The following is a 26244-nucleotide window of genomic DNA, read 5'->3' as shown; positions in this document are numbered from 1 at the left end:
AGGGAACACAGCCTTAGTCTTCCTCATGTGAAGGGAACACAGCCTTAGTGCTACTCATGTGAAGGGAACACAGCCTTAGTCTTCCTCATGTGAAGGGAACACAGCCTTAGTCTTCCTCATGTGCTACAGCCAGTGAAGGGAACACAGCCTTAGTGCTACTCATGTGAAGGGAACACAGCCTTAGTGCTACTCATGTGAAGGGAACACAGCCCTTAGTGAAGGGAACACAGCCTTAGTCCTCATGTGAAGGGAACACAGCCTTAGTCTTCCTCATGTGAAGGGAACACAGCCTTAGTCTTCCTCATGTGAAGGGAACACAGCCTTAGTGCTACTCATGTGAAGGGAACACAGCCTTAGTGCTACTCATGTGAAGGGAACACAGCCTTAGTCTTCCTCATGTGAAGGGAACACAGCCTTAGTCTTCCTCATGTGAAGGGAACACAGCCTTAGTCTTCCTCATGTGAAGGGAACACAGCCTTAGTCTTCCTCATGTGAAGGGAACACAGCCTTAGTCTTCCTCATGTGAAGGGAACACAGCCTTAGTCTTCCTCATGTGAAGGGAACACAGCCTTAGTCTTCCTCATGTGAAGGGAACACAGCCTTAGTCTTCCTCATGTGAAGGGAACACAGCCTTAGTCTTCCTCATGTACTCATGTGAAGGGAACACAGCCTTAGTCTTCCTCATGTGAAGGGAACACAGCCTTAGTCTTCCTCATGTGAAGGGAACACAGCCTTAGTCTTCCTCATGTGAAGGGAACACAGCCTTAGTGCTACTCATGTGAAGGGAACACAGCCTTAGTCTTCCTCATGTGAAGGGAACACAGCCTTAGTCTTCCTCATGTGAAGGGAACACAGCCTTAGTGCTACTCATGTGAAGGGAACACAGCCTTAGTGCTACTCATGTGAAGGGAACACAGCCTTAGTGCTACTCATGTGAAGGGAACACAGCCTTAGTGCCTTAGTCTTCCTCATGTGAAGGGAACACAGCCTTAGTCTTCCTCATGTGAAGGGAACACAGCCTTAGTCTTACTCATGTGAAGGGAACACAGCCTTAGTCTTCCTCATGTGAAGGGAACACAGCCTTAGTGCTACTCATGTGAAGGGAACACAGCCTTAGTCTTCCTCATGTGAAGGGAACACAGCCTTAGTCTTCCTCATGTGAAGGGAACACAGCCTTAGTGCTTCCTCAGTCTTCCTCATGTGAAGGGAACACAGCCTTAGTGCTACTCATGTGAAGGGAACACAGCCTTAGTCTTCCTCTTCATGTGAAGGGAACACAGCCTCATCATGTGAAGGGAACACAGCCTTAGTGCTACTCATGTGAAGGGAACACAGCCTTAGTGCTACTCATGTGAAGGGAACACAGCCTTAGTGCTACTCATGTGAAGGGAACACAGCCTTAGTGCTTACTCATGTGAAGGGAACACAGCCTTAGTCTTCCTCATGTGAAGGGAACACAGCCTTAGTGCTACTCATGTGAAGGGAACACAGCCTTAGTGCTACTCATGTGAAGGGAACACAGCCTTAGTGCTACTCATGTGAAGGGAACACAGCCTTAGTGCTACTCATGTGAAGGGAACACAGCCTTAGTGCTTACTCATGTGAAGGGAACACAGCCTTAGTCTTCCTCATGTGAAGGGAACACAGCCTTAGTGCTACTCATGTGAAGGGAACACAGCCTTAGTGCTACTCATGTGAAGGGAACACAGCCTTAGTGCTACTCATGTGAAGGGAACACAGCCTTAGTGCTACTCATGTGAAGGGAACACAGCCTTAGTGCTACTCATGTGAAGGGAACACAGCCTTAGTGCTACTCATGTGAAGGGAACACAGCCTTAGTGCTACTCACCGTTGATGTTCTGCAGGAACTCTGGGAAGTAGAAGAACTCCGGGATGAGTTCCTTGACATCAGCGGGACTCTCCATGCGAGCCTGCCAGGCTGCTGCTACAGAGTGGAACTGACGGTCTGCACAGTCAAACCTGCAACACACGGCCAGGTACCACACTGTTCAAATGTAACACACACAGCCAGGAACCACACTGTTCAAATGTAACACACACACTTTGAAGTGTTAGGTTAATACATTACACCCTCATACAACTTCAAACACCACCACACTCCCTTCCACAGCTCCATACACCCTGATACACACTTGTGTCTTCAAATAACCCAATATACACACACCCCTGCTGTACCTACAGCTGGATGTGGAGGGTAGTGAAGGGTTACTGTACCTACAGCTGGATGTGGAGGGTAGTGAAGGGTTACTGTACCTACAGCTGGATGTGGAGGGTAGTGAAGGGTTACTGTACCTACAGCTGGATGTGGAGGGTAGTGAAGGGTTACTGTACCTACAGCTGGATGTGGAGGGTAGTGAAGGGTTACTGTACCTACAGCTGGATGTGGAGGGTAGTGAAGGGTTACTGTACCTACAGCTGGATGAGGAGGGTAGTGAAGGGTTACTGTACCTACAGCTGGATGAGGAGGGTAGTGAAGGGTTACTGTACCTGCCACTCTGCAGCTGGATGTGGAGGGTAGTGAAGGGTTACTGTATCTACAGCTGGATGAGGAGGGTAGTGAAGGGTTACTGTATCTACAGCTGGATGAGGAGGGTAGTGAAGGGTTACTGTACCTACAGCTGGATGTGGAGGGTAGTGAAGGGTTACTGTACCTGCCACTCTGCAGCTGGATGTGGAGGGTAGTGAAGGGTTACTGTACCTACAGCTGGATGAGGAGGGTAGTGAAGGGTTACTGTACCTACAGCTGGATGTGGAGGGTAGTGAAGGGTTACTGTACCTACAGCTGGATGTGGAGGGTAGTGAAGGGTTACTGTACCTACAGCTGGATGAGGAGGGTAGTGAAGGGTTACTGTACCTACAGCTGGATGTGGAGGGTAGTGAAGGGTTACTGTACCTACAGCTGGATGTGGAGGGTAGTGAAGGGTTACTGTACCTGCCACTCTGCAGCTGGATGTGGAGGGTAGTGAAGGGTTACTGTACCTGCCACTCTGCAGCTGGATGTGGAGGGTAGTGAAGGGTTACTGTACCTGCCACTCTGCAGCTGGATGTGGAGGGTAGTGAAGGGTTACTGTACCTGCCACTCTGCAGCTGGATGTGGAGGGTAGTGAAGGGTTACTGTACCTGCCACTCTGCAGCTGGATGTGGAGGGTAGTGAAGGGTTACTGTACCTGCCACTCTGCAGCTGGATGTGGAGGGTAGTGAAGGGTTACTGTACCTGCCACTCTGCAGCTGGATGTGGAGGGTAGTGAAGGGTTACTGTACCTGCCACTCTGCAGCTGGATGAGGAGGGTAGTGAAGGGTTACTGTACCTACAGCTGGATGTGGAGGGTAGTGAAGGGTTACTGTACCTACAGCTGGATGTGGAGGGTAGTGAAGGGTTACTGTACCTACAGCTGGATGTGGAGGGTAGTGAAGGGTTACTGTACCTGCCACTCTGCAGCTGGATGAGGAGGGTTACTGGTAGCTGAAGGGTAGTGAAGGGTGTACCTGCCACTCTGCAGCTGGATGTGGAGGGTAGTGAAGGGTTACTGTACCTGCCACTCTGCAGCTGGATGTGGAGGGTAGTGAAGGGTTACTGTACCTGCCACTCTGCAGCTGGATGTGGAGGGTAGTGAAGGGTTACTGTACCTGCCACTCTGCAGCTGGATGTGGAGGGTAGTGAAGGGTTACTGTACCTGCCACTCTGCAGCTGGATGTGGAGGGTAGTGAAGGGTTACTGTACCTACAGCTGGATGTGGAGGGTAGTGAAGGGTTACTGTACCTGCCACTCTGCAGCTGGATGTGGAGGGTAGTGAAGGGTTACTGTACCTGCCACTCTGCAGCTGGATGTGGAGGGTAGTGAAGGGTTACTGTACCTGCCACTCTGCAGCCACTCTGCAGCTGGATGTGGAGGGTAGTGAAGGGTTACTGTACCTGCCACTCTGCAGCTGGATGTGGAGGGTAGTGAAGGGTTACTGTACCTGCCACTCTGCAGCTGGATGTGGAGGGTAGTGAAGGGTTACTGGTGCAGCTGGATGTGGAGGGTAGTGAAGGGTTACTGTACCTGCCACTCTGCAGCTGGATGTGGAGGGTAGTGAAGGGTTACTGTACCTGCCACTCTGCAGCTGGATGTGGAGGGTAGTGAAGGGTTACTGTACCTGCCACTCTGCAGCTGGATGTGGAGGGTAGTGAAGGGTTACTGTACCTGCCACTCTGCAGCTGGATGTGGAGGGTAGTGAAGGGTTACTGTACCTGCCACTCTGCAGCTGGATGTGGAGGGTAGTGAAGGGTTACTGTACCTGCCACTCTGCAGCTGGATGTGGAGGGTAGTGAAGTACCTGCCACTCTGCAGCTGGGTAGTGAACTGTAGTGAAGGGCCACTCTACAGCTGGATGTGGAGGGTAGTGAAGGGTTACTGTACCTGCCACTCTGCAGCTGGATGTGGAGGGTAGTGAAGGGTTACTGTACCTGCCACTCTGCAGATGGATGTGGAGGGTAGTGAAGGGTTACTGTACCTGCCACTCTGCAGCTGGATGTGGAGGGTAGTGAAGGGTTACTGTACCTGCCACTCTGCAGCTGGATGTGGAGGGTAGTGAAGGGTTACTGTACCTGCCACTCTGCAGCTGGATGTGGAGGGTAGTGAAGGGTTACTGTACCTGCCACTCTGCAGCTGGATGTGGAGGGTAGTGAAGGGTTACTGTACCTGCCACTCTACAGCTGGATGTGGAGGGTAGTGAAGGGCTACTGTACCTGCCACTCTGCAGCTGGATGTGGAGGGTAGTGAAGGGTTACTGTACCTGCCACTCTACAGCTGGATGTGGAGGGTAGTGAAGGGCTACTGTACCTGCCACTCTGCAGCTGGATGTGGAGGGTAGTGAAGGGTTACTGTACCTGCCACTCTACAGCTGGATGAGGAGGGTAGTGAAGGGTTACTGTACCTGCCACTCTGCAGCTGGATGTGGAGGGTAGTGAAGGGTTACTGTACCTGCCACTCTGCAGCTGGATGTGGAGGGTAGTGAAGGGTTACTGTACCTGCCACTCTGCAGCTGGATGTGGAGGGTAGTGAAGGGCTCCATACGGATCATGTAGTGCATGACTCCTGCAGCGTTAGAGTAGTGTGTTCCGTAGTGGAACTTATCTATGGTGCCCGTTGAGTCCTCAAAGCTCTCATACCTGATCAGACAAGACACAATGATTCAAATGGTTCCCTGCATTAACAGGGACAATAATAAAGTCAACATGAAACACAGGCAGTAACACAGTGTATTTGTGGAGCACGTAGGCTGTGTATAATACTGGTCATTATAAAACAGACTGAATTCAGATCACACAACACATATACTAGGATGAGCTTGGTGTTTAAACAGAACTGGAGATGATCTGGTCTGCGTCCCAAAGCATCATCTTTGCTACATAGTGGATCTACTTTTGACCAGAGCCATCTATTCCTTGGTTATAAATAGTGACCTAGTGTACATAGGAAACTGGGTGCCATTTGGGACACAGCCCTGGAGTTCTCTGTGCGAGGTGACTGCAGTACTCACTTCTCCCTGACGTTCTGTGCGTGGCGGGGGTTGACTACTCCCATGGGTTTGGACAGGTCTCTGAACACGGCTGGGTTCTCCAGGTCCAGATCTGGAGAGGTGTAGTCACTCAGCACCCATGGGAACTGGACCCAAACCAACCCAGGGACACCATTAGATTAGACTGGACTACAGCATGAATGCTGTTCGCTCATTTGTTCCTGCATTCATGATTCATTTTGTTTATTGATTCAATGATTCATTTGTTTGTTGATTCTTCTGTTCATTCATTCATTCATAGATTCAATGATTCATTTGTTTGTTGATTCTTCTGTTCATTCATAGATTCAATGATTCATTCATTTGTTTTATTCTTCTGTTCATTGATTCTTCTGTTTATTCATTTCATTCCTTCCTCCCTCCCTGGTTTACGGGACAGGGACTTACCACAGGGTACTGAGACAGGTCGTTGTAGGTACGTCCAGAGATGGTGTTCAGTTGCATCAGATATTCAAAGTTGGAAATCTCTCTGCATACCCATCTCTATTGACAAAACACAGTTAGCTTCCTCTCTGCATACCCATCTCTAATGACAAACACAGTTAGCTTCCTCTCTGCATACCCATCTCTATTGACAAAACACAAACAGTTAGCTTCCTCTCTGCATACCCATCTCTATTGACAAAACAGTTAGCTTCCTCTCTGCATACCCATCTCTATTGACAAAACACAGTTAGCTTCCTCTCTGCATACCCATCTCTAATGACAAACAAACACAGTTAGCTTCCTCTCTGCATACCCATCTCTAATGACAAACACAAACAGTTAGCTTCCTCTCTGCATACCCATCTCTATTGACAAACACAAACAGTTAGCTTCCTCTCTGCATACCCATCTATATTGACAAAACACAGTTAGCTTCCTCTCTACATACCCATCTCTATTGACAAAACACACACAGTTAGCTTCCTCTCTACATACCCATCTCTATTGACAAAACACACACAGTTAGCTTCCTCTCTGCATACCCATCTCTATTGACAAACACAGTTAGCTTCCTCTCTACATACCCATCTCTATTGACAAAACACACACAGTTAGCTTCCTCTCTACATACCCATCTCTATTGACAAAACACACACAGTTAGCTTCCTCTCTGCATACCCATCTCTATTGACAAAACACACACAGTTAGCTTCCTCTTAGTTTAGTTGACATGTTTGACATCATCATCTGAGACTCAATCATTAAGATGTTACTGAGGCAGTAGGCTGAGGTAGTAGGCTGAGGCAGTAGGCTGAGGCAGTAGGTCCTTACTGAATCAATAGTTATCTGTGTAACACACAGGTTGCATCCCAAACTGCACCCTACTCCCTACATAGTGCACTGCTTTTGACCAGAGCCCTATGGGCCCTACATAGGGAATAGAGTCCCATTTGTGATGCAGACAGAGTTGACAGCTGTACCTGTGTGAGTCCAGAAGCCTTGAGGAGCTCCTGAGGAGAGCGGGAGCCGAAATAGAAGAGGTTGGGGGGCCGCAGCCCCAGGATCCTAGAGTACACCATGTTCCTCACCTGGGGAGAGAGGTCGGGGTCAGGTTATACATGTCTCTTACACTGATATGTCCTTTTCATATCACTTCACATTATCATTAGTGTCAAATAATGATACAATTCCACATCTTATTACAGGTATTGGGATCAACACTGTGGTACAAAGACAGTGGTGGCTGGTGCCACGTTAAATCGGAGGACGGGCTCGGCTGGAAACGGAATGGTATCAGCCACAACAAAGTCATGGTTTCCTTGTGTTTGATACCAATACATTGACTCTATTCCAGCCATTACTGGTAGCCATATTCCCCTCATTAGCCTTCACTGTACTAAAGGCCTCAGGCCCTTGAATCTAGCAGTTAGACTAGAGACACACCTTCTTCTTGAAGTTGATGAAGTAGTGTGACTGGTCGATGAAGAACAGCTCCACAGCAGAGCGACGCAGGTTGTAGCGTCTCAGGTGCACCTCTCTCAGCTGAGACAGGGGCCGCTTGAAATCAAAACCAATTCCTGGATAGATAGAAGTTTGTCAACAACAACTCTTTCAGATTCAATTGTATCATGATGTCAGCAGTGACTGTTCTTTACTGTGACTGGGGAATGATGCATATACACAAAGACAGATCCTCTGGTCAGATGAAGCCTGGTTCTGGACTAAGAAGCCTGCTGAATGGAGAATCTCCATTGAAATAGCTTTACGGTCTCAAGACTAGATTTAATCTGTGTCTGGGAAACTGCCCCATAGTGTTCATTGCCAGACGTCTTTATGTCCTCACCCTCTTCCGTCTCCTCCTTCTCACTGCTGGCGTCGTAGAAGTACAGGTGCTGTGTGGTGACCTCCAGCCGACCCGGAACCACCGCCACGATGGTGATGAGCTCACAGTCCTCCGACAGAACCAGCTTCTCCTTCTGACTGTCGTCCTCCCCCTCCACCCTGAGGAACCGTTAGAGAAAAGACATGTATCAGATGAATATTTCACCACGAGCATTTCTGATTCAACTAACCAAGGGCTTGCTGATCATTTTACTAGTTGAATCAGGTCACTGGTGTTGAGGTTGATATGTGGAGTGGGTAGGGGGGTGGAGATCAAATCACTCACTTATTGTCCAGAAAGACAATGTCCTCTTCTCCTAACTGGTCATCCTCCATGTCACTCACTTTGGCCTCCTTGGCAACAGCCAATGGGAGGGGTTCTGAACTGCGAGGACTATCAGCTCCTGATGTGGAGAGATGCAGACAGACAATACATTCTACTGAACCTGAGCACACACTCACAGACCTATATTACCTGAGCACACTCTCACAGACCTATATTACCTGAGCACACTCTCACAGACCTATATTACCTGAGCACACTCTCACAGACCTATATTACCTGAGCACACTCTCACAGACCTATATTACCTGAGCACACTCTCACAGACCTATATTACCTGAGCACACTCTCACAGACCTATATTACCTGAGCACACTCTCACAGACCTATATTACCTGAGCACACTCTCACAGACCTATATTACCTGAGCACACTCTCACAGACCTATATTACCTGAGCACACTCTCACAGACCTATATTACCTGAGCACACTCTCACAGACCTATATTACCTGAGCAGAGATTCAGGATGATAACTCTTTTATTTCTGATGTTGTGAAGCTTAATGCCAAACGAATTCCACAATCTTAGGAAAATAAAGGTCTTCTAATCTAATGTTACCTCAACACAGATTTTAAAACACATTTTCAAAACACAGCAGTGCCCGGAGCTAACCTGCACACGAAAACAGATCACCTACCAATTTAGAATGGAAACGTGCTTCTGCTCAACAAAAGCAATTCACTGAAATCTGTTAGACATGGCTATGACATCATAACTGGGCGAAACACATAAAGTCCTAACATGCGATGTATAGTTGTCCTCTCATAAGGCGTACCCATATTGTCTCTGAAGGCGCTGGCTTCCTGGTGAGTGTCGTACTGGTAGTTAGGCACTAGTTTCAGACGCATCTTAGAGTACGTCTCCGCGCTGGACAACTTCCATTTCACCTCTAGTGGGACTCTGAGGTACAAATCACAGTCGATTCCAGTCAGGCACAAAGCACCACAACAAAGATTACAATAGATGATGACATTAGTAGTCGAGTCCATCTGGTGCAGGGCAAAGCTCCCATTATATGTTGATCTAGGGTTCGGTTTTGCACTTTAACCCCTAATGGTTAAAGGAGTTGTTCACTATTTTACAACATGATGTTAGATGGTTCCTCACCTTGAAAGTAGCCTATAAGCCAGGAGAAACAGTCATTAGAAACTTAAGCTAACTTTAGCAACCGCTAGCTAAAAATCAATGGAAGTGATGGGGGGGGTGAGCATGTTTATTTGTTTACATGGCCAAATCCTCTTAAAGTAACATCAAACCAAATATGGAGTTGATGTCAGGTGACTTGGACAGTATTTGTTTCTAAACATGCCCCCATCACATCCATTGATTTGTAGCTAGCGGTGGCTAAAGTTAGCTGACGTTTGAAAAGGATTGATTAAAGATAACTGCACCATAGATTCCAGTTTCTCCTGGCCCATAGACTACTTTCAGGGTGAGGAACCAGCTAACGTCATGTTGTAAAATAATGAACTACTCCTTTAATTTAGGACATGGGGAAGGTAACCAGAGCCTAGATATATACACCTTACTATGGAATAGGCTGACATTAGCCCTATGGGCCTTGGTCAAAAGTAGATCACTATATAGGGAATAGGGTGCCATTTGGGACGGAATCATAGATATAGATAGGATAGAGTCAGACCTGTGTGCCCAGGCCCCTCTCTCGCTGGTGAGCAGCCTGCGGAGGGACTCCCAGTGGCGCCACACTACTCCCTGCTGGCCGGAGCTCTGTTTCTGACCACTGTAGTAACGGCTGTTTTCACTGCGGACCCGCCTCAGGTACGGGTCCACTATCACCTCCTGTAGGAGCACGCACAGACCCCATGAGCACGCACGAACACGCACACACACAGAAATACCTGGTAGATTAGTGACCCATCAGCAATACGAGCACAAACCAAGTTGTACTGGGCTGATAATCCACAGCTTCAGAATACTCCAGATCACCACAATATAATGAAAACAGTACAACTAGCTGAACAAAAACAACTTTCAAGACACATAATATTGACTTGATATTATTAATGTCATAATGGAGGTTATGTCATAATGGAGGTTATGTCATAATGGAGGTTATGTCATAATGGAGGTTATGTCATAATGGAGGTTATGCCATAATGGAGGTTTTGTCATAATGGAGGGAGGTTATGTCATAATGGAGGTTATGCCATAATGGAGGTTATGTCATAATGGAGGTTATGCCATAATGGAGGTTTTGTCATAATAGGGGTTATGTCATAATGGAGGTTATGCCCTAATGGAGGTTATGTGATAATGGAGATTATGTCATAATGGAGGGAGGTTATGTCATAATGGAGGTTATGCCATAATGGAGGTTATGTCATAATGGAGGTTATGTCACAATGGAGGTTATGTCACAATGGAGGTTATGTCACAATGGAGGTTATGTCACAATGGAGGTTATGTCACAATGGAGGTTATGTCACAATGGAGGTTTTGTCACAATGGAGGTTTTGTCATAATGGAGGTTTTGTCATAATGGAGGTTTTGTCATAATGGAGGTTATGTCATAATGGAGGTTATGTCATTATGGAGGTTATGTCATTATGGAGGTTATGTCATTATGGAGGTTATGTCATTATGGAGTTTATGTCATAATGGAGGTTATGTCATAATGGAGGTTTTGTTTGGAGGTTATGTCATAATGGAGGTTATGTCATAATGGAGGTTATGTCATTATGGAGGTTATGTCATTTTGGAGGTTTTGTCATAATGGAGGTTTTGTCATAATGGAGGTTTTGTCATAATGGAGGTTATGTCATAATGGAGGTTATGTCATAATGGAGGTTTTGTCATAATGGAGGTTTATGTCATAATGGAGGTTTTGTCATAATGGAGGTTATGTCATAATGGAGGTTATGTCATAATGGAGGTTATGTCATAATGGAGGTTTTGTCATAATGGAGGTTATGTCATAATGGAGGACAGTGGGCTGTACTATGACCTCATAGGACTACCAGGCCTGCTAGTAGCATAGTTTACCTGGAACTTGTCTTTGCTGTAGGTCTTCTCTTTGTCCCGCCGTATGGCAGTGCTCATCAGGTCATCAAAGCACGAGTTCCAGAAGTTAGACATGAGGTCATGACTCTTCCCAAACTGATCCAGTTCATACTGCTCCATGGTGGGCTGCACCTACACATTACATACAGTAATGTTATATACTACCTACACATTATATACACACATTACATACAGTAATGTTATATACTATCTACACATTATATACAGTAATGTTATATACTACCTACACATTATATACAGTAATGTTATATACTACCTATACATTACATACAGTAATGTTATATACTACCTACACATTATATACACACATTATATACAGTAATGTTATATACTACCTATACATTACATACACACATTATATACAGTAATGTTATATACTACCAATACATTATATACACACATTATATACAGTAATGTTATATACTATCTACACATTATATACACACATTATATACAGTAATGTTATATACTACCTACACATTATATACACACATTACATACAGTAATGTTATATATTACCTACACATTATATACACACATTATATACAGTAATGTTATATACTACCTATACATTATATACACACATTATATACAGTAATGTTATATACTACCTACACATTATATACACACATTATATACAGTAATGTTATATACTATCTACACATTATATACAGTAATGTTATATACTACCTACACATTATATACAGTAATGTTATATACTACCTACACATTATATACTGTAATGTTATATACAGTAACATTATATACTACCTATACATTACATACACACATTATATACAGTAATGTTATATACTACCAATACATTATATACACACATTATATACAGTAATGTTATATACTATCTACACATTATATACACACATTATATACAGTAATGTTATATACTACCTACACATTATATACACACATTACATACAGTAATGTTATATACTATCTACACATTATATACAGTAATGTTATATACTAGCTATACATTACATACAGTAATGTTATATATTACCTACACATTATATACACACATTATATACAGTAATGTTATATACTACCTATACATTACATACACACATTATATACAGTAATGTTATATACTACCTACACATTATATACACACATTATATACAGTAATGTTATATACTACCTACACATTATATACACACATTATATACAGTAATGTTATATACTATCTACACATTATATACACACATTATATACAGTAATGTTATATACTATCTACACATTATATACACACATTATATACAGTAATGTTATATACTATCTACACATTATATACACACATTATATACAGTAATGTTATATACTACCTACACATTATATACACACATTATATACAGTAATGTTATATACTACCTACACATTGGCACAATGACTGGGAAAGAGGGACACCTAGTCAGTTGTACAACTGAATGCATTCAACTGAAATGTGTCTTCTGCATTTAACCCAGCCCCTCTGACTCAGACTGGGAGCAAAGGTCAAAACTGGGCTCTACTGCCAGATCTAGGACATTTTATATTTACAATATATCTAAACAAAACAGATGTGTTTATACACCGTCACACACATTTAGAATAAATCCTCCGCTGAACCAAGTGGGTCTGTTTGGCTTCATATTTATGGGGCGGCAGGGTAGCCTAGTGGTTAGAGAGTAACCGAAAGGATGCAAGTTCAAATCCCCGAGCTGACAAGGTACAAATCTGTCATTCTGCCCCTGAACAGGCAGTAACCCACTAGGCCGTCATTGAAAATAAGAATTTGTTCTTAACTGACTTGCCAAGTTAAATAAAGGTCAAATAAAATATCCTCAAACCTCTTGGTCTGCTAGGTGACTTCTCTTCCATTAAATTCACATGGTAAATACAAGGAAAGCTTTCTGATTCTGTTCTCATTTCTAACCTGGGAGAGAAGCCACTGTCCTGGACAAAATCCTGGCCTTCCATTCACGTACCTCCAGTGTGTATATTAAGAGGTAAATAATGTGAGGAGGACCAGAGAACACTGAACAGACAGATTATCTGTCCCTGGTTTAGTTTTCACTCTGAGGCAGAAAGGAGGATGTGACATCAGCCTGTCTAGAAATACTAGCCTGAGAGAAGACACTGCGTTTAGTAGTAGAACCTACGGACTCAGTTTAGTTTCTGAACTAAAGAGAGAAGAGACAAAACGTCAACACTGCATTTAGTAGTAGAACCTACGGACTCAGTTTAGTTTCTGAACTAAAGAGAGAAGAGACAAAACGTCAACACTGCGTTTAGTAGTAGAACCTTACGGACTCAGTTTAGTTTCTGAACTAAAGAGAGAAGAGACAAAACGTCAACACTGCTTTTAGTAGTAGAACCTACGGACTCAGTTTAGTTTCTGAACTAAAGAAGAGAAGTGTACAAGCTAATGTTTTTAGCCTGTCCAGGGACTACTGAGGAAAATGAGCTGTCCAACATACTTGACTGTATGTTTGTTTATTCCATGTGTAACTCTGTGTTGTTGTTTGTGTCACACTGCTTTGCTTTATCTTAGCCAGGTTGCAGTTGTAAATGAGAACTTGTTCTCAACTAGTCTACCTGGTTAAATAAAAAAATGTTTTTATTTTTTTAATACGACAATGTCTGAGATGTTGACTACAATACATTGTCCATGGCCTGTGTGGTCCAGCCGTTACAACACACATGTATACCAGAGTCGGCGTGGGTTTGAATCCATCCCACTGCCCTTTCACTCACCCTTCCCTGTCTTTCAAACAGTTTACTATCGCTTCAATACAAAAAGCCAATAAAATGAAAGTAGTGGGACTGACCCAGTCCTTAAAACAATACATTAAAGCAAGTAGTGGGACTGACCCAGTCCTTAAAACAATACCTTTATTATTAATTGTCCATGTGAAATAAATCACATCCCAAATGGCTTCCATGGGGCAGAAGGCTGTGATGTTGTGATTCTGGATGGTCAGATAGCGAGCAACAAGCTGTCATATGGGGAATCGTAGGTGGCTCGTTTCACCTAGTTTCAGCTAGTTTCAGCTGGTTTCCGCTCGTTTCAACTAGTTTCACCTAGTTTCAGCTGGTTTCAACTAGTTTCAACTAGTTTCAACTAGTTTCACCTAGTTTCACCTGGTTTCAGCTGGTTTCAGCTGGTTTCAGCTGGTTTCAGCTGGTTTCAGCTGGTTTCAGCTGGTTTCAGCTGGTTTCAGCTGGTTTCAGCTCGTTTCAGCTGGTTTCAGCTGCTCGTTTCAGCTGGTTTCAGCTGGTTTCAGCTGGTTTCAGCTGGTTTCAACTAGTTTCAGCTGGTTTCAGCTGGTTTCAGCTCGTTTCAGTTGGTTTTATGTTGTTCTTGATACCAAGTTCTGTTTTGACATGTTTGACTGATGTCATGTCTATACTAATATGGCTCAAATTCCTTAGCTAGCTAACCTACAACTGCAACGATAGATTTTAGAAACAAAAAGAGCTCCTTGTGCTCATATATTCAGTTTCAATAAACACTGAGATGAAATATAGTTTACATGTTGTTAACAATCTCAGCCAACCTCGTCTGTTTGGCCCCAGAGTTTCGCAACCGTTGGTTTTGTTGCTAAACAACCAACCCGTCTGTAAGGCCCTGGTCAAATGTAGTGCACTATATAGGGAATAGCGTGCCTTAATAGGATAAAGCCTATATAAAGAAGAAGATAGATGAAGGTTGAGCAGTACTGACGTGGCGTTGGTAGAAGTCCAGCCACTCTACTGTGTGGCTGTAGCTCTGGAGGTCCTGGGCGAAGGTGGGGCTGCCGTTGGTGACTGGCAGGCTGGGCAGCAGGCCGTGCAGGGTCACGGGGTCAGCGTGTTGGTCCAGGAGGGTACGTACGATGGGCACCAGCTGAGAAAAGGTCTCCGTGCGTCCTCCGTTGGGACCCGCCTAAAAATTAAAAACACCTTACTGTTGTACTTGTCTTTCTTACACTAGCAGTCTGTCTTTATTTACTAGTGTAAAGCCGGTGAGAAGACTGGAAACACCAGAATAACAGATGTTAAAATGTTCTCACAGTAAAAGGTCTCTCACGAGCAGACGAAGCAAATAGCTGCTTTATTGAGGAAGGTTTTAATTGCAATGACGATGTATGTGGTTGTCTTGCCTACTTTAGTTGAATGCATTAACTAAGTCTCTCTGGATAAGGACATCTGCTAAAATGACAGAAATGTCCAACAGAAATGTACCTCCATTACCCCGCCGGGCCACAGGGGGGCACCTAGTCGCCCCAGCAGGAAGCACACCTCGTCCCAGCCCAGAGATAGAACTGTCTGCAGGAGGCTGTGGAGTTTAACGCAGGCCATTACAGACACCTGGGGAGAGAGGGAAGGGAGAGAGACAGAGAGACACAGAGACAGAGAGACACAGAGAGAGAAACAGAGAGAGACAGAGACAGAGAGACACAGAGAGAGAAACAGAGAGACACAGAGAGAGAAACAGAGAGAGAAACAGAGAGACACAGAGAGACACAGAGAGAGACACAGAGAGAGACACAGAGAGACAGAGAGAGACACAGAGAGAGAAACAGAGAGACACAGAGAGAGAAACAGAGAGAAGAAACAGAGAGAGACACAGAGAGAGAAACAGAGAGACACAGAGAGAGAAACAGAGAGACACAGAGAGAGAAACAGAGAGACACAGAGAGAGAAACAGAGAGAAACAGAGAGAGAAACAGAGAGAGAAACAGAGAGAGAAACAGAGAGAAGAAACAGAGAGAGAAACAGAGAGAGACACAGAGAGAGAAATTATTTGGTCAAAAAGCAAATTAGGCTCCACTTCAAAAGTATTCTCACAGGTCTTAAAATCAACAGAAGTCCTAGTAAATGTTTCATCAGTACACAAATCTAATATTATTATTCCTCAGCTGATGTATTTTTTAAGTGGGGTACTAATACTAACAAAACACACAACAACAATTCAAGTGGATGGAAAAAGCTTTGCTCCTTCAATAAATAAACAAATCCCAACACTTAAAGGAACATTTTGGACCATTTATTTATGACCACTTGATACTACTCCTACAGGAGTGCAAAATAGCACCCCATTCCCTACATAGTGCACTACCTCTGACCAGAAAGTGATGCACTATGTAGGGAACAGGGTACCATTTGGGATGCATCCCAACAGTAGTTATAACTCAGAGAAGACCTACACAACACTCCTCTGGGAGGAATGCTAGCTATGTTCTCTGTGCACTGATAAATAACCATAGAAGGACTGGTGTTCTAAACACACCTTCCCCTCCAAAGGTCTAACCTTTATTTGATAGTAAATGTGGACTGACAGACAGAGCATTGGGATTTGGTCCCACGGCATTTGGAGTTTAAACTTTCAAACCCACGCGTTGACTTATGCCCTCAATGGATGTAGTTTGGAGAAAGAAGTTGTTTCCCCAAATAGCACCCTATTCCACCCCTATCTCAGCCTATGGGCTCTGGTCAAAAGTAGTACACTATATAGTGAATAGGGAGCCATTCGGCATGCAAGCCAGAGTTTGAGCCAGTCTAGTTTGGCAAGAGGGAGGTGGGCGTAGCGTAACAGGCGACTGACCTGTGAGTCCTGTTGCTGGATGTAGCCGGTGATGATGCGCAGGCCGATCTGAGCCATCTCTCTGAGCTCCAGAGCCCCGGGGGTACCAGGGGTGCTGTGCCACGCCTGTAGTCTGTCCAGGAGGTTCACCACCCCCTCAAAGATCTACGACGACAACACACCTGTTAACAGTCTACAACACATGTTCATTCAATTCAATTCCCACAAGGGGCAAATATATAGGCAAGAGTGCAGATATGCGAAAACAACATAACAGTGACTCAATTCTCAAGAACGGGTTATCACACAGTTAAATGATATAGCTAGAACTACTATTCAACTACTATTCAAAACATCCTTCAAAACAGTAGCCGAGCTAAAGCCAATACACAAGACAAGACACAGCCACTGACATTAAACACACACTCATTCACGATTACAGGAAGTAGCTGTGCCGTTCATTTTTTATATTTTATTTTACCTTTATTTAACTTGGCAAGTCAGTTAAGAACAAATTCTTATTTTCAATGACGGCCTAGGAACAGTGGGTTAACTGCCTGTTCAGGGGCAGAACGCCAGACTTGTACCTTGTCAGCTCGGGGATTCGAACTTGCAACCTTTCGGTTACTAGTCCAACACTCTAACCACTAGGCTACCCTGCCGCCCCATGTAACTACATGTAATCTAAAACGTAATCTACCTAATCCCAGAATATGTATTATTTACCATGAGAGTACCATAAACAATAACTAGTAATACTTCAAGAAAGGTTCAATCTCACCTTTCTGGTGAAAAATAGTTATACATTGCTGAGATGAAGTCACTTTTGAGCTCAAATACACATTACAAATATTATACAAATATTGAAAATATGAAATATTTTACGACGTATTTCCTATTCAATAAAACTGTAATGAATAAGGCTTGAAATGACTTCTACGCTTTCTAAATATAGTATAATCAGATGATAAAGCCCACTAACTATAAGACTTCACCTTTCTTACAACTGTAAAATACATATTTGTATTTTTAGTGTCAGAGAAAATGTGCATATTTTCTAAAGGTCTCTCCTGATCAAAACATCCCACCGCTGCTGTGAGCCACACAGACCTCCAGCCTGGCTTCCTGAACACGTTAGCAACTTGCCTTTCGTCTCATATTATTATCGTCCATCTAGGAGAAACAGAAAGTGGTTTTTTGTTTGTTTCAAATCTAGGAATTATATGAGATTAATGGCTGTAAATGGATCTCTGAATGTGCTACAGTGAATAAACCACTCTCTTGTTGAGCGAAGATGTAAGGATTGCAGGCATGTGCTTTGTCAGTGTCTGTGACATAGGGTTCAGCCAGGAGATGACGGACAGTCGGAAGAGCCAATTAAAACGGTAGGACGGACATCCCAGCTTCAAGTGGTTTCAAATTTCACATCCTACGTCACACAGGCGCAAAACTAGGGCTGGCACTCAATGCAAGCCATTTCCATCTACAGGGTCCACAGATGGATCTCTAAGTGAAAATATCGGTCGGGACTGGAAACAGAACCACGCAGGTCCCCTAAACAGGGGACTTTACATCTACAGTGGGGCAAAAAAGGAAAAGGCTGGGTCTTTCAGCATGACAATGATCCCAAACACACCGCCCGGGCAACGAAGGAGTGGCTTCGTAAGAAGGATTTCAAGGTCCTGGAGTGGCCTAGCCAGTCTCCAGATCTCAACCCCATAGAAAATCTTTGGAGGGAGTTGAAAGTCTGTGTTGCCCAGCAACAGCCCCAAAACATCACTGCTCAAGGGGAGATCTGCATGGAGGAATGGGCCAAAATACCAGCAACAGTATGTGAAAACCTTGTGAAGACTTACAGAAAACGTTTGACCTCTGTCATTGCCAACAAAGGGTATATAACAAAGTATTGAGATAAACTTTTGTTATTGACCAAAAACTTATTTTCCACCATAATTTGCAAATAAATTCATTAAAAAATCCTACAATGTGATTTTCTGGATTTTTTTTTTCTCATTTTGTCTGTCATAGTTGAAGTGTACCTATGATGAAAATTACAGGCCTCTCTCATCTTTTTAAGTGGGAGAACTTGCACAATTGGTGGCTGACTAAATACATTTTTTGCCCCACTGTATATGGTGCCATTTGGGATGCAGACAACGTGTGGACCATGGTGCAGTACTGTACCTTCTCGCTCCACAGGGCCTGGTTGTCTGTTCCCTCTGAGAAGAGGAAGTCCTGGAGCAGCCTGAGGAGACGCAGCAGACTGGGGAAGTATGGTAGAGAGACACCCTGAGAGTCCCTCAGGTCTGACAGAGAAGACTCCAGCATCATCTCTAACAGACTGAGAGACACAGCAGAGAAGAGGGGAGAGGAGGGAGGGAGAATAGCCAGTCAACGTTTAACAAGCCAGTTAACATTTAGGGCTACATTTTGCTCAACCAAAACAGCACAGAACTGAAAAAAAGTGTATTTCTGTGGTTGATGTAAGTAAGACCATTAAACAGGTTAACATTCACACGGCCGCAGACAGAGCCAGACTGATTACCAGGATGCATACTCAGAGCAAGCACCAACCAACTGGCAAGTGTCTTCACTGACATGTTCAACCTCTCCCTGACCCAGTCTGTAATACCAACATGTTTCCAGCAGACCACCATAGTCCCTGTGCCCAAGAACGCCAAGGTAACCTGCCTAAATGACTATCGCCCCGTAGCACTCACATTTTTAGCCAAGAAATGCTTTGAAAGGCTGGTCATGGTTCAGATCAACAGCATCACCCCTGGACCCACTCTAATTCACATACCGCCCCAACAGATCCAGATGACGCAATCTCTATTGCCCTCCACACTGCCCTTTCCCACCTGGGCAAGAGGAGCACCTATGTGAGAGTGCTGTTCATTGACTACAGCTCAGTGTTCAACACCTTAGTGCCCTCCAAGCTCATCACTAAGCCTCGGTACTAGCCTAGTTATCAATGATCTCTCACTCCTGCACATGGACTCAGTACTGGTACCCTGTGTATGTAGCCTAGTTATCAATGATCTCTTACTCCTGCACATGGACTCAGTACTGGTACCCTGTGTATGTAGCCTAGTTATCAATGATCTCTTACTCCTGCACATAGACTCAGTACTGGTACCCTGTGTATGTACCTAGTTATCAATGATCTCTCACCCCTGCACATGGACTCAGTACTGGTACCCTGTGTATGTAGCCAGGTTATCAATGATCTCTCACCCCTGAACATGGACTCAGTACTGGTACCCTGTGTATGTAGCCTAGTTATCAATGATCTCTTACTCCTGCACATGGACTCAGTACTGGTACCCTGTGTATGTAGCCTAGTTATCAATGATCTCTTACTCCTGCACATAGACTCAGTACTGGTACCCTGTGTATGTAGCCAGGTTATCAATGATCTCTCACCCCTGAACATGGACTCAGTACTGGTACCCTGTGTATGTAGCTAGTTATCATTACTCAGTACTGGTACCCTGTGTATATGACCTAGTGATCATTACTCAGTACTGGTACCCTGTGTATGTGTACCTAGGTTACCTGTGTATATGACCCCTGATCATGGACTCAGTACTGGTACCCTGTGTATATGACCTGATCATTATCAATGGTATCTGTTATATGACCTAGTGATCATTACTCAGTACTGGTACCCTGTGTATGTACCTAGTGATCATTACTCAGTACTGGTACCCTGTGTATATAACCTAGTTATCATTACTCAGTACTGGTACCCTGTGTATATAACCTAGTGATCATTACTCAGTACTGGTACCCTGTGTATATAACCTAGTGATCATTACTCAGTACTGGTACCCTGTGTTTGTACCTTGTTATCATTACTCAGTACTGGTACCCTGTGTATATAACCTAGTGATCATTACTCAGTACTGGTACCCTGTGTTTGTACCTAGTGATCATTACTCAGTACTGGTACCCTGTGTTTGTACCTAGTTATCATTACTCAGTACTGGTACCCTGTGTTTGTACCTAGTTATCATTACTCAGTACTGGTACCCTGTGTTTGTACCTAGTTATCATTACTCAGAACTGGTACCCTGTGTATATAACCTAGTGATCATTACTCAGTACTGGTACCCTGTGTTTGTACCTAGTTATCATTACTCAGTACTGGTACCCTGTGTATATAACCTAGTGATCATTACTCAGTACTGGTACCCTGTGTATATAACCTAGTGATCATTACTCAGTACTGGTACCCTGTGTTTGTACCTAGTGATCATTACTCAGTACTGGTACCCTGTGTTTGTACCTAGTGATCATTACTCAGTACTGGTACCCTGTGTATGTAACCTAGTGATCATTACTCAGTACTGGTACCCTGTGTTTGTACCTAGTTATCATTACTCAGTACTGGTACCCTGTGTATATAACCTAGTGATCATTACTCAGTACTGGTACCCTGTGTTTGTACCTAGTGATCATTACTCAGTACTGGTACCCTGTGTTTGTACCTAGTTATCATTACTCAGTACTGGTACCCTGTGTATATAACCTAGCGACCATTACTCAGTACTGGTACCCTGTGTTTGTACCTAGTTATCATTACTCAGTACTGGTACCCTGTGTTTGTACCTAGTTATCATTACTCAGTACTGGTACCCTGTGTATATAACCTAGTGATCATTACTCAGTACTGGTACCCTGTGTTTGTACCTAGTGATCATTACTCAGTACTGGTACCCTGTGTTTGTACCTAGTGATCATTACTCAGTACTGGTACCCTGTGTTTGTACCTAGTTATCATTACTCAGTACTGGTACCCTGTGTTTGTACCTAGTTATCATTACTCAGTACTGGTACCCTGTGTTTGTACCTAGTTATCATTACTCAGTACTGGTACCCTGTGTTTGTACCTAGTTATCATTACTCAGTACTGGTACCCTGTGTATATAACCTAGTGATCATTACTCAGTACTGGTACCCTGTGTTTGTACCTAGTGATCATTACTCAGTACTGGTACCCTGTGTTTGTACCTAGTTATCATTACTCAGTACTGGTACCCTGTATATGTATATAACCTAGTGATCATTACTCAGTACTGGTACCCTGTGTTTGTACCTAGTGATCATTACTCAGTACTGGTACCCTGTGTTTGTACCTAGTGATCATTACTCAGTACTGGTACCCTGTGTATATAACCTAGTGATCATTACTCAGTACTGGTACCCTGTGTTTGTACCTAGTGATCATTACTCAGTACTGGTACCCTGTGTTTGTACCTAGTTATCATTACTCAGTACTGGTACCCTGTGTTTGTACCTAGTTATCATTACTCAGTACTGGTACCCTGTGTTTGTACCTAGTGATCATTACTCAGTACTGGTACCCTGTGTTTGTACCTAGTTATCATTACTCAGTACTGGTACCCTGTGTATATAACCTAGTGATCATTACTCAGTACTGGTACCCTGTGTTTGTACCTAGTGATCATTACTCAGTACTGGTACCCTGTGTTTGTACCTAGTTATCATTACTCAGTACTGGTACCCTGTGTTTGTACCTAGTTATCATTACTCAGTACTGGTACCCTGTGTTTGTACCTAGTTATCATTACTCAGTACTGGTACCCTGTGTATATAACCTAGTGATCATTACTCAGTACTGGTACCCTGCGTTTGTACCTAGTTATCATTACTCAGTACTGGTACCCTGTGTTTGTACCTAGTTATCATTACTCAGTACTGGTACCCTGTGTATATAACCTAGTGATCATTACTCAGTACTGGTACCCTGTGTTTGTACCTAGTTATCATTACTCAGTACTGGTACCCTGTGTTTGTACCTAGTTATCATTACTCAGTACTGGTACCCTGTGTTTGTACCTAGTGATCATTACTCAGTACTGGTACCCTGTGTTTGTACCTAGTTATCATTACTCAGTACTGGTACCCTGTGTATATAACCTAGTGATCATTACTCAGTACTGGTACCCTGTGTTTGTACCTAGTTATCATTACTCAGTACTGGTACCCTGTGTATATAACCTAGTGATCATTACTCAGTACTGGTACCCTGTGTTTGTACCTAGTTATCATTACTCAGTACTGGTACCCTGTGTTTGTGCCTAGTTATCATTACTCAGTACTGGTACCCTGTGTTTGTACCTAGTGACCATTACTCAGTACTGGTACCCTGTGTTTGTACCTAGTTATCATTACTCAGTACTGGTACCCTGTGTTTGTGCCTAGTTATTGTTCCTCATTGTTATTCTGTTTCTCTCTGCATGGTTGTGAAGGGCCCGTCAGTAAGCACTTCACTGTTAGTCCACACCTGTTGTTTACCAAGCAGTTCACTGTTAGTCTACACCTGTTGTTTACCAAGCACTTCACTGTTAGTCTACACCTGTTGTTTACCAAGCACTTCACTGTTAGTCCACACCTGTTGTTTACCAAGCAGTTCACTGTTAGTCTACACCTGTTGTTTACCAAGCAGTTCACTGTTAGTCTACACCTGTTGTTTACCAAGCATTTCACTGTTAGTCTACACCTGTTGTTTACCAAGCATGAGCCACGCTGGTTGAATAGGAGTCAATCACTGTTAGTCTACACCTGTTGTTTACCAAGCACATCACTGTTAGTCCACACCTGTTGTTTACCAAGCACTTCACTGTTAGTCTACACCTGTTGTTTACCAAGCATTTCACTGTTAGTCCACACCTGTTGTTTACCAAGCACTTCACTGTTAGTCTACACCTGTTGTTTACCAAGCACTTCACTGTTAGTCTACACCTGTTGTTTACCAAGCATTTCACTGTTAGTCCACACCTGTTGTTTACCAAGCATTTGATCAAATAAAACTTGGTTTGAAGTCACCTTAATGAATCTGTTTACTGACATGAGACAGAGGGAGTTGCATATCAAGGACAGTGGGAGTGACTGACTGACTAACCTGGGTCCCAAACAACACGTTTGACCAGGGCCCATAGGGTGCCATTTGGGATGCAGACACTGACTGACTGGCTGGCTGACTAAATATCCTACTGACTGATTGGCTGGCTGGCTGACTAACTAAATAGCTGACTGAATAACTAACTAAATATCTGACTGACTAAATATCCTACTGACTGATTGGCTGGCTGGCTGACTAACTAAATAGCTGACTGAATAACTAACTAAATATCTGACTGACTGATTGGCTGGCTTGGCTGGGCTAACTAAATGGCTGACTGGATAACTAACTAAATATCTGACTGACTGATTGGCTGGCTGGCTGGCTAACTAAATAGCTGACTGGATAACTAACTAAATATCTGACTGACTGATTGGCTGGCTGGCTAACTAAATAGCTGACTGAATAACTAACTAAATAGCTGACTGGCTGACTGATTGGCTGGCTGGCTGACTAAATAGCTGACTGGATAACTATCTAAATAGCTGGCTGGCTGACTAACTAAATAGCTGACTGGATAACTAACTAAATAGCTGGCTGGCTGACTAACTAAATAGCTGACTGGCTGGCTGGCTGTCGACTGACTGACCTGCATTTGATATCGTCAGGCGGGCGGACCAGTTGGCAGGAGGAGCCCAGCTTGGTGAGGACAGAGAAGACCTGTCCCCTCTCCCTCCACACGGCGTCCTCCCCCCCTTCCGACCCGCTGCCGCACCACAGCACAGAGAACACGATGTTAGTCAGCAGGTTACACAGCTCCTCCTCTGGCATCTGCTGAAAGGGACCACACACACACACACACACACACACACACACACACACACACACACACACACACACACACACACACACACACACACACACACACACACACACACACACACACACACACACACACACACACACACACACACACACACACACACACAATCACAGTTAGACACAGATACAGTACATCGTGTCGGAGACGGACTAAACCGCGGCGGCATCTGCACAGCCGTATTCTAGGATATTGGACCATTGGTTGTATAGTTTCCTCATTCTCAGCACGACTCATCACATTCAGTTGAATAGGACTCATGTACACTGAGCCACGCTGGTTGAATAGGAGTCATGTACACTGAGCCACGCTGGTTGAATAGGAGTCATGTACACTGAGCCACGCTGGTTGAATAGGAGTCATGTACACTGAGCCACGCTGGTTGAATAGGAGTCATGTACACTGAGCCACGCTGGTTGAATAGGAGTCATGTACACTGAGCCACGCTGGTTGAATAGGAGTCATGTACACTGAGCCACGCTGGTTGAATAGGAGTCATGTACACTGAGCCACGCTGGTTGTATAGGAGTCATGTACACTGAGCCACGCTGGTTGTATAGAAGTCATGTACACTGAGCCACGCTGGTTGAATAGGAGTCATGTACACTGAGCCACGCTGGTTGAATAGTAGTCATGTACACTGAGCTACGCTGGTTGAATAGTAGTCATGTACACTGAGCTACGCTGGTTGAATAGGAGTCATGTACACTGAGCTACGCTGGTTGAATAGGAGTCATGTACACTGAGCTACGCTGGTTGAATAGGAGTCATGTACACTGAGCCACGCTGGTTGAATAAGAGTCATGTACACTGAGCCACGCTGGTTGAATAGGAGTCATGTACACTGAGCCACGCTGGTTGAATAGTAGTCATGTACACTGAGCCACGCTGGTTGTATAGAAGTCATGTACACTGAGCCACGCTGGTTGTATAGTAGTCATGTACACTGAGCCACGCTGGTTGTATAGTAGTCATGTACACTGAGCCACGCTGGTTGTATAGTAGTCATGTACACTGAGCCACGCTGGTTGTATAGGAGTCATGTACACTGAGCCACGCTGGTTGAATAGTAGTCATGTACACTGAGCCACGCTGGTTGTATAGGAGTCATGTACACTGAGCCACGTTGGTTGTATAGGAGTCATGTACACTGAGCCACGCTGGTTGAATAGTAGTCATGTACACTGAGCCACGCTGGTTGTATAGGAGTCATGTACACTGAGCCACGCTGGTTGTATAGAAGTCATGTACACTGAGCCACGCTGGTTGTATAGGAGTCATGTACACTGAGCCACACTGGTTGTATAGGAGTCATGTACACTGAGCCACGCTGGTTGAATAGGAGTCATGTACACTGAGCCACGCTGGTTGTATAGTAGTCATGTACACTGAGCCACGCTGGTTGAATAGGAGTCATGTACACTGAGCCACGCTGGTTGAATAGGAGTCATGTACACTGAGCCACGCTGGTTGAATAGGAGTCATGTACACTGAGCCACGCTGGTTGTATAGTAGTCATGTACACTGAGCCACGCTGGTTGAATAGGAGTCATGTACACTGAGCCACGCTGGTTGTATAGCAGTCATGTATACTGAGCCACGCTGGTTGAATAGGAGTCATGTACACTGAGCCACGCTGGTTGAATAGGAG

At 44.2% G+C, this 26244-nt stretch overlaps 1 protein-coding gene across 1 annotated transcript in view; it reads right to left on the bottom strand.

Annotated features, from left to right (window-relative positions):
- The window catches only part of nbeal2 (neurobeachin-like 2), a 140251-nt gene that overhangs the window by 24068 nt on the left and 89939 nt on the right, over window positions 1-26244 (bottom strand). The window contains 16 exon segments of the mRNA XM_046334980.1: window positions 1850-1980; window positions 5032-5172; window positions 5544-5668; window positions 5970-6065; window positions 6989-7096; window positions 7452-7585; window positions 7852-8009; window positions 8176-8293; window positions 9010-9134; window positions 9877-10034; window positions 11238-11387; window positions 15001-15201; window positions 15501-15626; window positions 16864-17007; window positions 19027-19183; window positions 24363-24547. Of these exon segments, the coding sequence (XP_046190936.1) occupies window positions 1850-1980; window positions 5032-5172; window positions 5544-5668; window positions 5970-6065; window positions 6989-7096; window positions 7452-7585; window positions 7852-8009; window positions 8176-8293; window positions 9010-9134; window positions 9877-10034; window positions 11238-11387; window positions 15001-15201; window positions 15501-15626; window positions 16864-17007; window positions 19027-19183; window positions 24363-24547 (2257 nt within the window).

This window comes from Oncorhynchus gorbuscha, unplaced genomic scaffold (assembly GCF_021184085.1).
Source record: "Oncorhynchus gorbuscha isolate QuinsamMale2020 ecotype Even-year unplaced genomic scaffold, OgorEven_v1.0 Un_scaffold_634, whole genome shotgun sequence".
Taxonomy (NCBI): domain Eukaryota; kingdom Metazoa; phylum Chordata; class Actinopteri; order Salmoniformes; family Salmonidae; genus Oncorhynchus; species Oncorhynchus gorbuscha.
This window is presented reverse-complemented; position numbering and strand designations above follow the sequence as displayed.